Source organism: Fonsecaea pedrosoi (genome assembly GCF_000835455.1).
Source record: "Fonsecaea pedrosoi CBS 271.37 unplaced genomic scaffold supercont1.6, whole genome shotgun sequence".
NCBI classification, from domain to species: Eukaryota; Fungi; Ascomycota; class Eurotiomycetes; order Chaetothyriales; family Herpotrichiellaceae; genus Fonsecaea; species Fonsecaea pedrosoi.
The window spans coordinates 1,088,941-1,103,091 of record NW_013550610.1 but is presented as its reverse complement, the minus strand read 5'-3'; the positions used below and the strand labels follow the sequence as shown (position 1 = coordinate 1,103,091).

General features: G+C 55.7%; 7 protein-coding genes across 7 annotated transcripts; 6 read left to right on the top strand and 1 right to left on the bottom strand.

Moving 5' to 3' along the window:
- Positions 1-242: 242 nt before the first annotated feature.
- Positions 243-1,425, top strand: Z517_09287 (uncharacterized protein; the record flags this gene model as incomplete). Its single annotated transcript, XM_013425197.1, has 3 exons — positions 243-781; positions 861-1,125; positions 1,204-1,425. 3 exons carry the CDS (start codon positions 243-245, stop codon positions 1,423-1,425), a joined length of 1,026 nt encoding a protein of 341 aa, XP_013280651.1.
- Positions 1,426-2,118: 693 nt separating this feature from the next.
- Positions 2,119-2,641, top strand: Z517_09286 (uncharacterized protein; the record flags this gene model as incomplete). The annotated part of the gene is made up of 2 exons (XM_013425196.1): positions 2,119-2,225; positions 2,515-2,641. The coding sequence occupies 2 exons, from the start codon at positions 2,119-2,121 to the stop codon at positions 2,639-2,641; spliced, it is 234 nt and encodes a 77-aa protein (XP_013280650.1).
- Positions 2,642-2,987: 346 nt separating this feature from the next.
- On the top strand, positions 2,988-3,555 carry Z517_09285 (uncharacterized protein; the record flags this gene model as incomplete). The annotated part of the gene is made up of 2 exons (XM_013425195.1): positions 2,988-3,436; positions 3,504-3,555. The coding sequence occupies 2 exons, from the start codon at positions 2,988-2,990 to the stop codon at positions 3,553-3,555; spliced, it is 501 nt and encodes a 166-aa protein (XP_013280649.1).
- Positions 3,556-3,612: 57 nt separating this feature from the next.
- Positions 3,613-4,390, top strand: Z517_09284 (uncharacterized protein; the record flags this gene model as incomplete). The annotated part of the gene is made up of 2 exons (XM_013425194.1): positions 3,613-4,128; positions 4,202-4,390. 2 exons carry the CDS (start codon positions 3,613-3,615, stop codon positions 4,388-4,390), a joined length of 705 nt encoding a protein of 234 aa, XP_013280648.1.
- Positions 4,391-9,275: 4,885 nt separating this feature from the next.
- On the top strand, positions 9,276-9,594 carry Z517_09283 (uncharacterized protein; the record flags this gene model as incomplete). Its single annotated transcript, XM_013425193.1, has 2 exons — positions 9,276-9,386; positions 9,442-9,594. 2 exons carry the CDS (start codon positions 9,276-9,278, stop codon positions 9,592-9,594), a joined length of 264 nt encoding a protein of 87 aa, XP_013280647.1.
- Positions 9,595-10,889: 1,295 nt separating this feature from the next.
- On the bottom strand, positions 10,890-11,270 carry Z517_09282 (uncharacterized protein; the record flags this gene model as incomplete). The annotated part of the gene is made up of 1 exon (XM_013425192.1): positions 10,890-11,270. One exon carries the CDS (start codon positions 11,268-11,270, stop codon positions 10,890-10,892), a length of 381 nt encoding a protein of 126 aa, XP_013280646.1.
- A 429-nt stretch (positions 11,271-11,699) lies between these two features.
- Positions 11,700-12,881, top strand: Z517_09281 (uncharacterized protein; the record flags this gene model as incomplete). The annotated part of the gene is made up of 2 exons (XM_013425191.1): positions 11,700-12,197; positions 12,411-12,881. The coding sequence occupies 2 exons, from the start codon at positions 11,700-11,702 to the stop codon at positions 12,879-12,881; spliced, it is 969 nt and encodes a 322-aa protein (XP_013280645.1).
- Positions 12,882-14,151: the final 1,270 nt, after the last annotated feature.

Sequence of the window (14,151 nt, the reverse complement as noted above, 5' to 3'; positions counted from 1 at the left end):
CCTCGAGACGCTGAAGACCACCCGGTGGTGAAGATCATCTAGAGCCCGGACACGAAGACGGAGAACTACACGCAGTAGTTGATTGGCGGGACCACCTACAGCCCCCGCGTGCACAGTCGCGTCGGCGAAGGTGAGTAAAGAGTACGGTGTAGAAGCGGCACAGTGATCCCGGACGTGGTCAGGTAGCTGAACGGGCTTCATCACCACCGACAAATTACACGACCATCAACAGCAACGCCACCATGAACAGCAAGGACAACGGCACCAAGAGCGGGGAGTCCGGTCAGGGACAACGTCCAGCCCCCGGCCAAGGACGCAGTCAAGGACATGACCAAGGACCAGGCCACGAGGAGGACCGCGAACACAGACCCGAATGTGGGTGGGACCGGCGTCGGCACCAAGACTGGGGATACGAAGATCGAGACCGCCAGGTCCAAGACTGGCGACAAGAACTCGAAGATGGACAAGTCCAGGGAGAGGGCCAACGCCGCGAACGAGAGGAAGTGATAACGTTACAACATGAACAAGCTGGAGCTGTTCGTCTCCACGAAGTCGGGCGAGTAGAAGACGACGTCCCCCCCCCCCCACAAAAACGGGAGCGCGACCATCGAGGTGGACAAGGGCGGGTTCCTGGTCTCCGGCAGGAACATCGGTGCGGAGCAGAGGGAGCTCGAGTGTGGTCCAAGGACCAGTTGGCCGTCATCAGGCAGATGGCCGCGACCACGCTCCAAGTGGCGCCCTTGACCGACACCAGACGCAGCGTCATCGGCCCGATGGGGGAGTACGTACGTCGCGAGGGACGACACGGGCACCATCGTACCCACCGACAAGGCCTACGTCCGAACCTGGACCCGTGCCAGTCAGTACTGCATCGGGCTCGGCCCCCAGAAGTACGACACCACCGGGTCCCCGCGCTACTACTACGCGAACGTGGTTGACAAGGTCGACATCAACGGCAACTGGCTGGTCAACCAGCGGACCTCGGAGGGGGTCGTGAGGGTCGTGATCGAGTGCGTGTCCCACAACCTGCTCATGCAGCAGAACAGGACCGGTTGGGAACACGAGCGGGCGTGGGCCTGCCGGTGTACGCGTTCGCGGCCTCCTGTTCAACACGTTGAAGACACAGTACCCGGGCACCCTGATGACCTACGTGGCGACCACGGGAGGGGTACCACTGGATAAATGCGTCCTGGGGGCGTGCAGTCGTTCCTGGGCACCTTCGCGTGGATGGGCGGCGAGTCGTTGCAGAAGACCAACACCCTCGTGGACGTGATGAGGATGTTGAAACGGCCGGTCAGGTCGTCCCTGTGCCTGGCCACCATCGCCATCTCGATCACGACCACCCCGGCCAAGGTGATCGAGGGGGAAGGCGACCCAAGACACGAGCAGCTACGGCCTGAGCAGTCTGACTACAAGCAGCGGTAGGCGGCCGTGAGCACGGCACAGTAACACGTACACGTGGCACCGCCAGCCACCTGAACAGGCACCACCAGTCCACGCTTCAACCACGCAGCTGTACATCATCCTGCCCTGTATCGCCACCGTCTACAGGCAGAACTTCCTCCCGACCACCACTCCGCCGAAACGCCGACGGGCAGACGAACCATGAGCGCGGCCACAGACGAGCACAGCAGCCCCGGAGACGGACGGGCTGTGTAAGGAACAGTGCGGCGAGCACGTGAACTACGCCTCATCCGAGAAGGTGGCCCACGTACCTGATCGAGATCATAAGGAGGGCCCCTGTACTCGATCGCCCTCGACGTGTCCGACAGGTCACGAGGGCGTAGAGGCTGGTGTTTTAACCCCATAACTACGTTGGTGTAACTACGACGGGCATGTGAAGACGAACGTCTACGATAACTTGGAGCTGTCGATGATCAGCACCATATGATGAAACATTACCCAAAAGGTACCCGGTGACCAGCGCCTACGGGATCAGATGTTACGGTACTGGTGTATCTGGAGGAAGGCGCTCTACGCCAGGACTACGGACTCGGTCTCGGGACATCAGCGACGATATGATCGTATTCAGCGACTACTCAGTGGGCAAGATAAAGTACACGTTTACGGACATTATTGAGGTCATGAAGGGGGATCACGTCCCTCAAGGTGACCAAGATGGCGGAGGCGGACAGCAACGAGGGCCTAGAGATGCTCAACAACTGGAAGGAGTACAAACACAGCGACAAGACCAAGGCCAAGGACGAGCCTGTGTGCGACTCCGGGTACAGCTCGCAGGTGATGTCCAGGTCCAAACAGCACCGCCTAGACCGGCTACATGGGCAGGGTCCCGTACGCAGACACGCGCGCCGACACGCGCAGGGCCGGGGGGGGGGGGTGTTGGGGGAGGGGAGCATCGTATCCAGGAGACCACGTACACCTACCTGAAGGTGACCTAAAACGACTGCATGCTCAGCTGCATGTCCATGTCCAGAACACGCATACGACCGCGGGGCGACATCTACAGTAGGAACTTGTCGGTCAGTCAACATGACCACTGACAATCAGAGTCAGGTGCATCGGCCTGTGCCCGTACGAGCAGGACATCTTACCGCCCATCGCGACCTCGCTGGCGTACGCCCCCCACGAAGTGCTGCGGGTGCACGCCCAGCGTCCAGATCCTGAGCCAGGATATGGCTAAAGTCGGCAGCAGGATGATGAACAGAGTCGTGAGCAGGAGGAGGTGCGCCACCCAGCCTCAGATCAGCAGCGAGGGCGCGTTGAGGTCCAAGTTCGCGCGAGACTGCTCAAGTGCTCGTATATGTGTACGGTCGTAGGCGTGGCGTTCGTCAACTGCGTCCCGCGCCCGTGTCAGGTGCGCGTCGCTGTTCTCGGAGTGGCTCGGGAGGATGATTACCATACACGACCATCATGGCCATGGGTACGATGGCGCAGGACAGCGTGAGGAGCACCTTCACCTCGTTCAAGGGCCTGTCCTTGAAGGGTGAACTACGTGTCGGTCACCAACCTGGCCGCGAATCTCGTACATGAACGTGGTTGACAAGTACCCGGCCTCCTACCCCATCTCGAAACCAGATAACCAGCATGGAGGCCGCACATCAACAAGCATCGTGAGCCCCGACACGCTCCCGGACAACTATGTGGCCTACCAGTGGAAGATGTACTTGAAAGAGATCGATCCTCAACGACTTCTTGAAGGAGGACAGCATCAGATCACTAACACGAGCACTTCTCGACTGCACTGTCGAAGAGCTCTACATTCCCGTTCGCGAGACAGGGTCAGCAACAGCAGCAGCAGGGTGGCGGTGGTGTCACGAGCCAACCAGAGCGGGAACGTGGTCACGAACGAGCGCCATTTGGTCGTCACACGCAACTCCATCATCGGCCAGATGAACGACGCCTCGGGCAAGTCGAAGTCGCAGCAGGTCATCGTCCTCGAGACTATGGTGACGAAGCTCCACGACGTCTTGGAGTCGTACAGGACTAGGGCTGTGTGGTCCTGGCCAAACTCGAGAGCAAGATCGACATGCTGGTGTCGACAGGCATTCGGTCGAGGATGAGGAACTCGACGAGGTCGTGGCCATGATCAAGTAGAGGTACCCCGGTCGAGCTCGAGGAGCTCGAGAACGCCACACGTCGGTGGTCGCGGCCATGCCCGCCGTCACGGAGGAGGACATCCGGCCCGCAGCGCCGTTGATGCGCAGGCACGACGGCTCGATCATGAGGGCCATCGTGGACGAGCAGGTCATGGCGGACAGACGGTCGGGTGTCGCCCAGAGCAGGAACTCGCCGTCCAGCACGGGTATCTTCCAGAGTCCGAACGCCGTCGAGGAGTACGCCACGGAGAACGTGGTCGAGGCGATCTCGACGTCCATCATCGAGGACGAGGGCATACAGATGGACATGGTCGAGATGATGACCTCGCCGATAGTCGCGTACATGCGGGCAACCGGGTCCGACGGGTCGACGTCTGCAAAACTCCATGAAGTCGATCATCGAGATGATGGACCCGCCCACCGCCGAGACCATGACCGAGCTCGGCAGGATGATGAGGAAGGTGACCGAAACCCCGGAGGAGATCGTTTCCTTTTTCGACAACAACTGACCACTATGATTATGTCGGTGAACATGTGCACCACTGTGGAAACGCCCAACCGCCACGACCGTGTGGGTGTTAGCAGATGCCTGAAACTCCCTCCTGTTACAACAACAGACTCACGGTCTTGGACGACGCGTACAGGCCGACGGACTCGTCCATGGACACAATCAAATCGTGGACTACATGATGATTGTGCTCGGGAACGGCAGGGGACCCCCGACCCTGAATGTGTTGTGGCCGACGGGACGTGATGAAGTCCTCGGACGGGCTGCTGAAGACGAGACAGGCCATGCGCCAGTTGGTGACCGCGTGTTTGGTTCATATGCATGAGGGCGCACGCGTCGCTGAGGGGCGTCGTGCTGCACATGCTCGAACCAGGGCGCGTATTTATTCGCCAACACGGCCATAGTGACGGTCTCGTTCGGCATCGTGACTATATTCAAGATCGGCAACGAGTTAGCCAACCTCCACTTGGGCGGCTTGATGCCCCCACACCATCATGGTCTTCATGGGCAGAACGTGGCCGTGACACATGCCGTTGTGGGCCACGAGCACGACGTCGGACTCGGACTCGGACCCGGTCTGGTTCGTCTGCTTGTGCATCACTCTGTTCACCCACACCATGAAGTTGTCCAACGCCGGCTTGGGCTCGGGTCGCCACCACCATGCAGACCATGGGCGTGAACCTGCTGATGAATCGGTCTGTTAACCCTGCAAGATGATCCTTCTTCTTGAAGCCGAAAATCTTCTTCCGAAGTGGTGCGGAGAATGCCAACTCGATCGATTTCTGGGCTCTCAGGGCACGGTACCTCGAACTTCTGGTCAAAAGCTTGTTGCCCAGGGTCCGGGGACAGGAGCAAATCGGCACAACCCTTCGACCTCGAGAAGCTAGAGTATCTCGCATTCAGCAATTGGTTGCCGCCCCAGGTCCTAAAGGCTTTGACAGGGATACTTCGCAGCCTGGAAAGAGACGTTTCAGGAACAAATGCAACCGCTGCTGAATATCGTCGAGTTCGATATCGCATCCGCATGCAAAGCTTGCGTGATGGAGAGGCTAGCTTTCAATTTGATAGCCTGGTGAGGGATCTTTCCGCCCTGTTGATCGCCTGGCGAGGCTGGTACTCGTAATGGCCCGCGGGCTCCCCAGCGAATGAGTGCACCACCCCGTTACGTTCACCCTAAGTGACGACCACTGGTCATTAGCACCTCAGCTGCGCTGTTGGCGGAGCACCCCGGGCATGTCAAGACGATTGGCCTCTTTCATCCTCTTGTCGGTAGGTAATTTTCAGTGGGAACCAACCAGGAGAAGGACCCCCCTACCCCAAAGGGCTTACCGCGAGGCAAGAATTGCAGGCTCATGCCCAAAGTCAGGCCCCAGATGAGTGGGAGATGCAAGGCCTGGAATCTTTGAAAAGGGACTGGGTTGCCACGGTAGGGTGGTATCGACAGTCTCATTCGCAACCCTCATCCTTGGACCTGGGATCGAGGTCGCTAGGTATCAGTCCCTGGTCCCTAAATTCCAAGAGACATTGAAGGAAAAGAAAAAAAAAAGAACAGCGGAGGCAGAAATTCAAAAGACTTCGTCGACAAGAGCCTGCGGACCAAGAGACCGACAGCAACAAGGGCGGCCGTGGCAACGAGTTGGCATACGGCGAACTCATGAGACTCTGGCACCCCCCAAACGGCCGAAATGATCGATTCCTACGGAGGCAATGACAAGCGATGACAGCTCATGGCAGCTCGAATCTTCGATTCGAGGATGTACGTGGGGATGACTATTCGATTGTGGATGCTGATTCCACCATGTGCCATAGCATGCCCGGTCCAGTCCAACTACCTAGCGACTCCTGAAAGACACAGTGCTTCATCGTCACCCTTCCGGCGCTGCGACTGATCTTTCGTCAAGTCAAACCATCCACATGTCTGGAACTTCCTCCTGCAGCTGATGCCAGAGTGATTCTCCGTACTTCATCATGACCGAGCAAAGTCCCTGATCTTGGAGTCATATACCGACGCTGAAGCCCATCCTGGTGTTTGTTTCCCCCCGCCGTGACGAGCCGGATGGACAACGACTCCGTGATCTGAAGTGAACTTCGTCGTTCATGGCTCCGGACGGTCGAGAAATCGAGGATTGTCCATCCCGTCGCCCATCTCCCACTGGCTCACATGCTGTGCCGTACAAGCAGCACTTGACGATCCACCCTAGATGGCAACCAAGTGGAGGCGGTATGTCACACAAAATCTTTTGTCGAGTCACAAAAACCTTAAAATATTTCCTTTTTCGGAAACAGTTTTTCCGAAAACGGAAAGGGACTCTTGGCATCACCGATCTCGCTTTGGCTTACATGTCCTGCCGTAAGGATTGCACTTGACGGTCCACCCTACCTGATAACTAAGCAAGGCTGCACGTCACGTGTGCGTCACATGTCAGGCTGAATTTCCTGCCAATTCGTCAATTTCAGTAAAAAACGCTGTTTGTCGGGTCACAAACATTTTAGCGTATTTCCTAATTGGGAAATGCTCCTACTGAAAACAGAAAATCTCTCTTGGCAGCACTGGCGCTCGAGGCTTCGTCCACCTCCACCACCCCAAACGTCAAACAAAACAGCGCCATGGATGGCTGAGCTCTCTTCATGGGCTTCCTGGTCAGTTACAAAGAGCAATCTTCGATGATGAAGGGGTTTTCCGAGACGCAAGGACTAGGCGTGGCATCGAGTGCGAGGCCGTGTGGCAGATCCGCAAGGCCCGCGGTCAGACCGAGTCGCTGTACGGAGATGAGCTGCCCGTTGATTCCATCCGCTGGCGGTTGACGTTCCATGGCTGTTGTGCTGGATGTCTGACCCTTCGAAGGCCGGTCCGTCGGGCGTGGAGCGTTGTGGCGGTGGTTCGAATTGCTGACTTGGATAGATGCATCTATCTTGTATCACCTTCTTCGCCAGTCGGTACTCTCCGCCTTCAGTTCTCGATTGAAATGCCCCATGTCACCGATCAGTCAGTCAATGAGCAGAACCTTCTGGGGTGAGGGTCAGGTGTACCTTCGCTGTGTCTGCCAAGCTTCTGTCATTGCGATAGCTACCGGTGGAAAACAAGACGCGTGAAGAGACAGAGGACCGGGCAAGGCGGCGGTGTCAGCTTTCATGGGAGTCCATGGCTGTCCCAAGTTTGGCGGACACTGGTTCAAACCCTCACGCTGATGGAGGTATACTGGAGGTTGTTGAAGCATGGGACACCTCTCCGATTCCTATGGAACTGGCAGGGGACCAGTACCTGGCACTGAGTGGCGTCGAGTTTATCCATGGTCAGTCAAGTCCACACCCTTTCTCTCCTCTTGTCCTTCTTTTCCCTCTCACGGATCTATGGAGCCGCCGGAAGAACTGTTTCTCATTATTGCCACAGATGGAGTCTCACAATCGTTGCATACACTGCAATTGACCTCCAAACGCTCCACCGTGTTTGCCAGCCTCTAATCTGTCGGCACACCTCTCTTTCTCTCTCTTCTCTATACCGATGCTAGGGCTGGGGAGACAATCTACGGCAGACCCGAGATATGCCTAACAAAAGCCCTCGGCATTCATGCCATGGATGAATTTTGCGATTATGAGAGAGCCTCATCTACCCAGATCAAAACTCTCCCTGTCGAAGATATCAACGAGCCTTGAGAGAAAGGTCTGCCAACCGTCGACTACGAATACCTCCTCCAGAGGAGAAACTCGTCCTCCTTCTCAAGAACTGGAAGGCAAGTCGGAACGCAAGTCAGAAGCGTGGATTGCCTTTACTAGTGTCTCGCTTCAATTAACTCGAGAGTCTCGAATGGTGTATCAAATCAGACAAGTCCCGTGACAATGACTACATGTATTTTGATGAAGAGCGCTACATCGACTGCCGACTTGGGCGCTCTGATATACTTCCCTCCCCCGCAATGCCTACAGGTTACCAACCTCCTCTCGATCTCGGTACTTCCGTCCAGGGTCTGTCATCTTCACGACTGAAGATCGAGCATCACCACTTTTGGTCTCTGAATCCAAGCCGTTCAACCCCTCTTCTCGAGCGCTGCAGGTATCTTCGCCAATTTCGTCTCCAGATCAAAGATTCAGAGAGTTGCGGCGCCGACGGCATGATCTCTCAAGAGGCTTTTAGAATCGTTGCAGCTGGAGTTCTCTCGAGAGGCTTCGCGAATCATTGGAGCTGGAGTCCTCTCGAGAGGCTTCGCGAATCATTCATTGCAGTTGGAGTTCTCTCAAAAGGCTTCCTGAATCACTGCAGCTGGAGTTCTCGCGGATGAGACTGTGAGAATCCAAGGCCACGCTCGGGGCCGTCCGCCGCCGCGGGGGGCTGCGATCCTCGCCGCTTATTGCGAAGCGATACCGAGGTATGAGTGAGTAAGAATCAGTCAGTGGCCGTGTAGGCGGCGGTATTTATAGGCGTGAGGAGGAAACGCGTGCGCCGCCGTAGCAGACGGTTAGACGCGGTAGCTGGACTCAGAGTTCCCATGCATGTCATTCACCATGTCCTGGAGCCACTCGCCCGAAATTGATCGAAAGCCGCGAGAAGTCCTAGCGTTGTATTGGTGGTTCAAAAGTCACCGTACACCGGGGAAGACTCTGACCGATCCCAGAATCTATCCGTCATGCGAGCGCCGGCATTCATGTTCAACCCTTCTTAACCTTTCTGACTCAATTTGTCTGGTAGAGGGTGCTATCAGAGATCTCACTCTACACATGAGCGCGGATAAGGGGCAGCAGGTTGGAGAGATATACGGGTTCGTCATCATTGTGCAACTATGTACGGAATCCTTCGCTCAGCCCGTCGGACGACTCGACAAGCTCACGCTTCTTTAGCCATCCCTTCCAAAATGGAATGAAGAGGCTCGCCGAAGCTTACCATACACGTAAGGGTACTTGACACCTCTCGATCTCAGGGGTGAAAAGCGTCTGGTGTGGGCGAGAGTTCCAAGAACGGGCTACCAGGGTCGACAAGAGCTGTTGTGCGATCCCTGGCCAGCATTTTGCCCCCTTCGAATGTGTGTTTCTGCCGGGTAGGACGGGAATTTCAACCACGCGAATCGAACTGAACAGACATCCTTCCCCCAAGTCAAGATCCGAGTGCGGGAGATTCCATGCTCAATCAACCCGCCTTTCGGCCCCCAGACTTTCCCCTCTGCTGGGAGATGAACGGGGAGCCACTCCCAGCCATTCACGGCTATCCGGTGAGAACCATGGTACTGGGGTACATTGGTGCTCGAAGCGTGAAATGGGTGTACAGGATCAAGGCTATTGAGAAATCCTTCACTCGGACCAGTCCAAAGCAGAGAATATCTCTATTTCAAGTAAGTTGGTTTGGACTATTGCCCTCTTTGCCACGCCCAGGCTGACCAGAAATAGCCAGCAGACGGGCGAGCACAACCAACAACCAACGGACGGCATTCAGATTCAGAAAATGCCCGTGAGCTCCGCCATCATGTCTCCGTGGACGCGTTTCAGGACCGGTACAACCAATATCAACAGCGGGCCATGTACCGAAATAGTGGGCAGTGAAACAGAAAGCGAGAAGCGGCAAGTGGCAAGTGGCAAATGACTGGCGGGACGAAACAATTGTTTCAATCAGACGTCCGTCTGGAATTCTGGTGCTCTCTCGGCCGCAGGATCGGTCTGAGGTCGAGGGACGCGTCAGGTTCGAGTTGCGAGGTGTGTTCGCGTCGTGTCGGCATCACTGGAGGGCCGGAATACAGCATCTGAAGAAAGTCTAGAGAGGACTTGGACAGTGGGATGTGTGTAACGGAAGTCCCGGTTTTCAACGGGTCGAAATACTACAGACAATGTGGCCCCTTTTGGTCTAGAGATGACCCCATCAGCAGGGATATCGTAGCCGACCTCTGGAAGACCGCCCGGAGGCGGCTTCGGTGCTCGCCTGTCCGAAGCTGCCTCACAACTTGAAGGCGATTCAAGTAAACTGAAGTCATGGGATAAGAAAGGGTGGATCAAGAGCATCGACATCTGCCAGATGCTTTCTTTTGGTGCGTGGCCGCTGCAACAACGAGGAGGACGTGGGACTTCTACCCCGGGGAGGTGAAACTCATCACGATGGGTGGTGCGGGATGTCAAAGGAGGTCTCCTTGCTTACTTCCTGTCTCTCCAAACCCCTCCGCCATCGAGAAGACCCGTGGGTGGCCGAGCGTCTTCGCCTCCTCGTTCAAGCACCAGGCATCCGGCATGGGAACGTCCTCTTCTTCTTCTTCTTCTGCGGCTCTCGTCGCATCAGGGGCGCCATCTTCCGCCGGCATGCCCGCCATGGCAGAGGATAGGATACTCAGAAAATAGATGGAGAGAGGGGTCTCGTGGGCGTCCACGACGGGCAACGCGGCAGTGCTCAAATGATCTCAAAAAACGATACCCAATATGTTTGGGGGCTTTGAATCGCTTAATAGCTCGCCTCGACGGTGAGCCGCGTCCACGACAAGCAGACACTGACACGGAGAGGGCAGTGTCTTTCCTCACTGCATTGCAAAGACGAGGGATGAGGAGCTTGTTGGTTCGGTCTCGGGACCCGACCCTGAGACAATCTATCTATTATCTACGGAGTGGCGCGCTTCCACACCAAAAGTACCGTACAGCCTCCGGACGGAGGACGACGACACCGACTCTGTGCCTGGGTGCATGTTGACGATCCGCACCGTGGGGAGCTCCTCCTCCTGGATAATGTCCATGGCCTTTCTCACAACGGGGATCGGGAATCGAGATCAATCAGATTGTCCGAGGCGTGCATCTGAGATGACTTGCTGCTTCACGATCTGTTGATGGCTGAAGACGACGATTTCTCTCCTTCGCGAATGTCAGCACGTCCCCTCGTTGGCTTCCACATCCTGCTCCCTGATGATGTACTTTTTGGGCCGCTTTTGGACGGATATGATCTTCTCTTGCTTTGTGGCTACTCCTCTGCCACATCCTAGCCCGTCATTGGACCGCTCATTTTTCTCAAATCTGGTTTCTTTATATCCGTTGGTCGCAACGAGCCTCGGAGATGGCCACAAAGAGTATGGGTCGGTGATAAGGTTAGGTCCGAGCAAGGTCAGCGTAAACTCCGAGGATGCGGTGAGGAGGATGTCGATGAAGCCGTCGTACGCGGCATGTTTCGAGTCGTACGGGTAGGTGCCGTCACTCCGTCTGCACATACCCTTCTGACAAGCTAGTAGGGTCCCCAAGATGTATGCCATGACGGAGAGAACAGAATGTAAGTGGAATACCTTGATTGATTGATTGATTAGGTAAGGAAATCGAGATTTATCTGGCGCACCTGCGGACTTTTCGTGTGCCGAGGTGGAAATTATTCGGCTAATATTCCCGATATGGTTAGCGCAACAACGGAGACGGCTGGTCTCTACCAAAACTGCGCTCATCTCTTCCGCCACCCCGTGCTGAGATTGACCTGTATCCTCTATGAACAGCTCGCGCCCTACCCTGAAGATCAATCCGTCCATACTCGAGACACTGAAGTCTACGATCTCAGTCGCGCTTACGCTATCGACCTCTTCACGAACCCTCCACTACGGCCTCCAGCTCGAGACGAGATTCATCGAAGAAATTGAACAAACGACAGTAGCACTTCTCAAGGAATGCTCAAGTTCGGCCATATCTCCTTTCACATGGGCGAGGTGGCTCTTCCGACCCGATCGAACCTTGCCCGTATCTCAAAATCGACCGATGCAGCCCTCTCGCAGCAGCTGGAGGAATGGAATCTCGCCCTTTGCGACAAAGTCGAAGACTTGGTCACTGGTGATGGCATTTCAGGTCTACAGCCTGAGAAGGCCGCTGATCCTGTTATGCACGCCCAGATAAGAGCCGGACTACAACAATCTTGTGACGTCGGTCCACGGTCTGACCGAACTACGACAGATATTCGGCTTGCGATAGCCAGTGAGATGTTCGACTACAACCTGAGTGCCCATGGGACGACTGGAATTACTATAACGTCACTACTCTTTGAACTGTCACGCAATCCAAACATCCAAGAGAAGTTGCGCCAGCAACTTTGGATCTTTGTGCCTCCAGAGGTCACTCCTTTGAGTCCTCCTGACCTTGGGAATCTTGACGGCTGTTCTTCTCTCAATGCCTTCGTTCTCGCGACCCTCAGAGTTTGGCCTGTAACACCACGTCGCCGCCCTCTTTTGTCCCCATCAGCATGTTCAATGGCCGCCCGAAGACTACGATCATGGCAAGGGCCACCATACATACGGCTTTCTAGAGGTGGGTGGCGCGTCCGCACACATCGCGTTTGCACCACTCGAGGTTGAAATTCGAAGCGAGCGCAAGTGCGAATGAAGTCTTGCCGACTCCGAGTGTTGAATTAATACCAGCTATGGCTCGATAATCTGGATCCTCGAGCGGATGTTTTTGCCGTCTATGATGGCCTTTGGTGCAAAGTCCCGACCAGTGTCACGGTAGAATTGCGCAATGTGCGCCAAGGTCACTCCTTACTACGGGATCTGGGACAAGTTCTACTCCATCTCCAGCACCCTGATCTCGGCGAGCTTAGTGCCACCGTCGGCATCTACGGCATAGCCAAACACCTTCACGCGCGGCGCACCGTCTCGCCCCTTATTACCCAGCACCTCCTGTACTGTGAGCATGCCGCTGACCCCGAGGCGGGCGGCAAGAGTCTCGCAGGCGTCCTCGACAAGACCCCCGAGTTCCCTACCACCGGTCGCCCGTCTTCTCCTAGCGTGGAGACGACGACGGCGGTGCGCTTCGTGTACCCTATACCCCCGACGCGCTTCACGAGACTCTTGACAGCCACACACAGCCAAGCATCGGTGTCCTCGGTCTGATCGAACTCCCTCGTTGCAGGAGAGGAACCAATCCAAAGCCTCGTCTTCCTCCTCTCGTGTATACACTACCATCTCCTCTATTATGACATGTGCAGGAGTGATCGGGCCTTCTTCTTCCTCGAGGCTGCGAAAGTTGTTCCCACTGTTATTAAGGAGTTTCCTGATGGGGATGGGTTCGGACTGGTAATTGCGAGGAGACAGTGGTCGCGCTCCATGATACAATCTCCCAATTCGGTAATATCTATCCTCAGCTGCAAGGTCGCCCAGACCGAGCTTGGAAAATCAAATGGCTCGACCATGACATATCCAGATCGCAGAGTTCAGAAAGAGCGCCTCGAAGAACTTGTACCGCGTGCCGAGGCGGGAAGCGCCATGCGACAGGCCTGGCTGATCAGGTTCCAACAGAGGCTGGGGTTCGAAACACAAACAACCCACAGGACTTGCACGAATTCAGGTGTGAGACACTTGGATGCGCCCCACGTTCTTTAAAACCTGAAAGTGCACCGGGTGACGGCCGATCTATGGACTACAGTACCTGAAACACATAAAATTTAGTTTTCCCAGCTGTTTGTGCCAGTATGGAGCCGTCTCACGTCCCATCGGGGTCCCCTTGCTGAGACAAACGTCCAACAAAGTTGGATCGACTCCAAGAAGAGCCCAAGGGCCGCAGTGACCTTGAGTGAGCGACTCCTTCCGGTGACTTTGCAGGTCGGAATCACCATGAGGCCTCTCGAAAGGCCGGAAGCACGATTCATCAACCTCTAACCAAGAGATTTCTCTACGAAGTCTGCCTAGAGACGTCCAGCCAGGTGGCCTGCGGATACGAAGAGAAAGTACAAGGCGCACCCTCGAGCAGCAGCACCCTCGTATTCGAGCTCCTCGGGGCAATTGAATACTATATATAATACTGTCTGGCTTCTATTGCGAGCGCATATCGGTACGTTAAGAAGCTCGCAGGCCTAGAATTTATTCGGCATACATTAACATCCCATAGCATGCCAGATCTCTCTGATCTCGAAAATGCCCGCTACAAGGATGAAACAGCACAAGAGTTCATTGACAAACGCAAGGAATACCTACAGCGTGAGCTGAGGGAGTCACAAGCAACCATGATGCCGCCAACATCGGGTCGAGCCTGCGCATGACGCGGTGGCCAGCGGAGAGGACACTCAACAAGATGTGCCTGGCCCTATCACGAATAAAAATATCTATCTGCGCCCCGCTGTTAACGCGGACGTTCCGGGTAGGAAGGCCATTCTCAATTTACTGT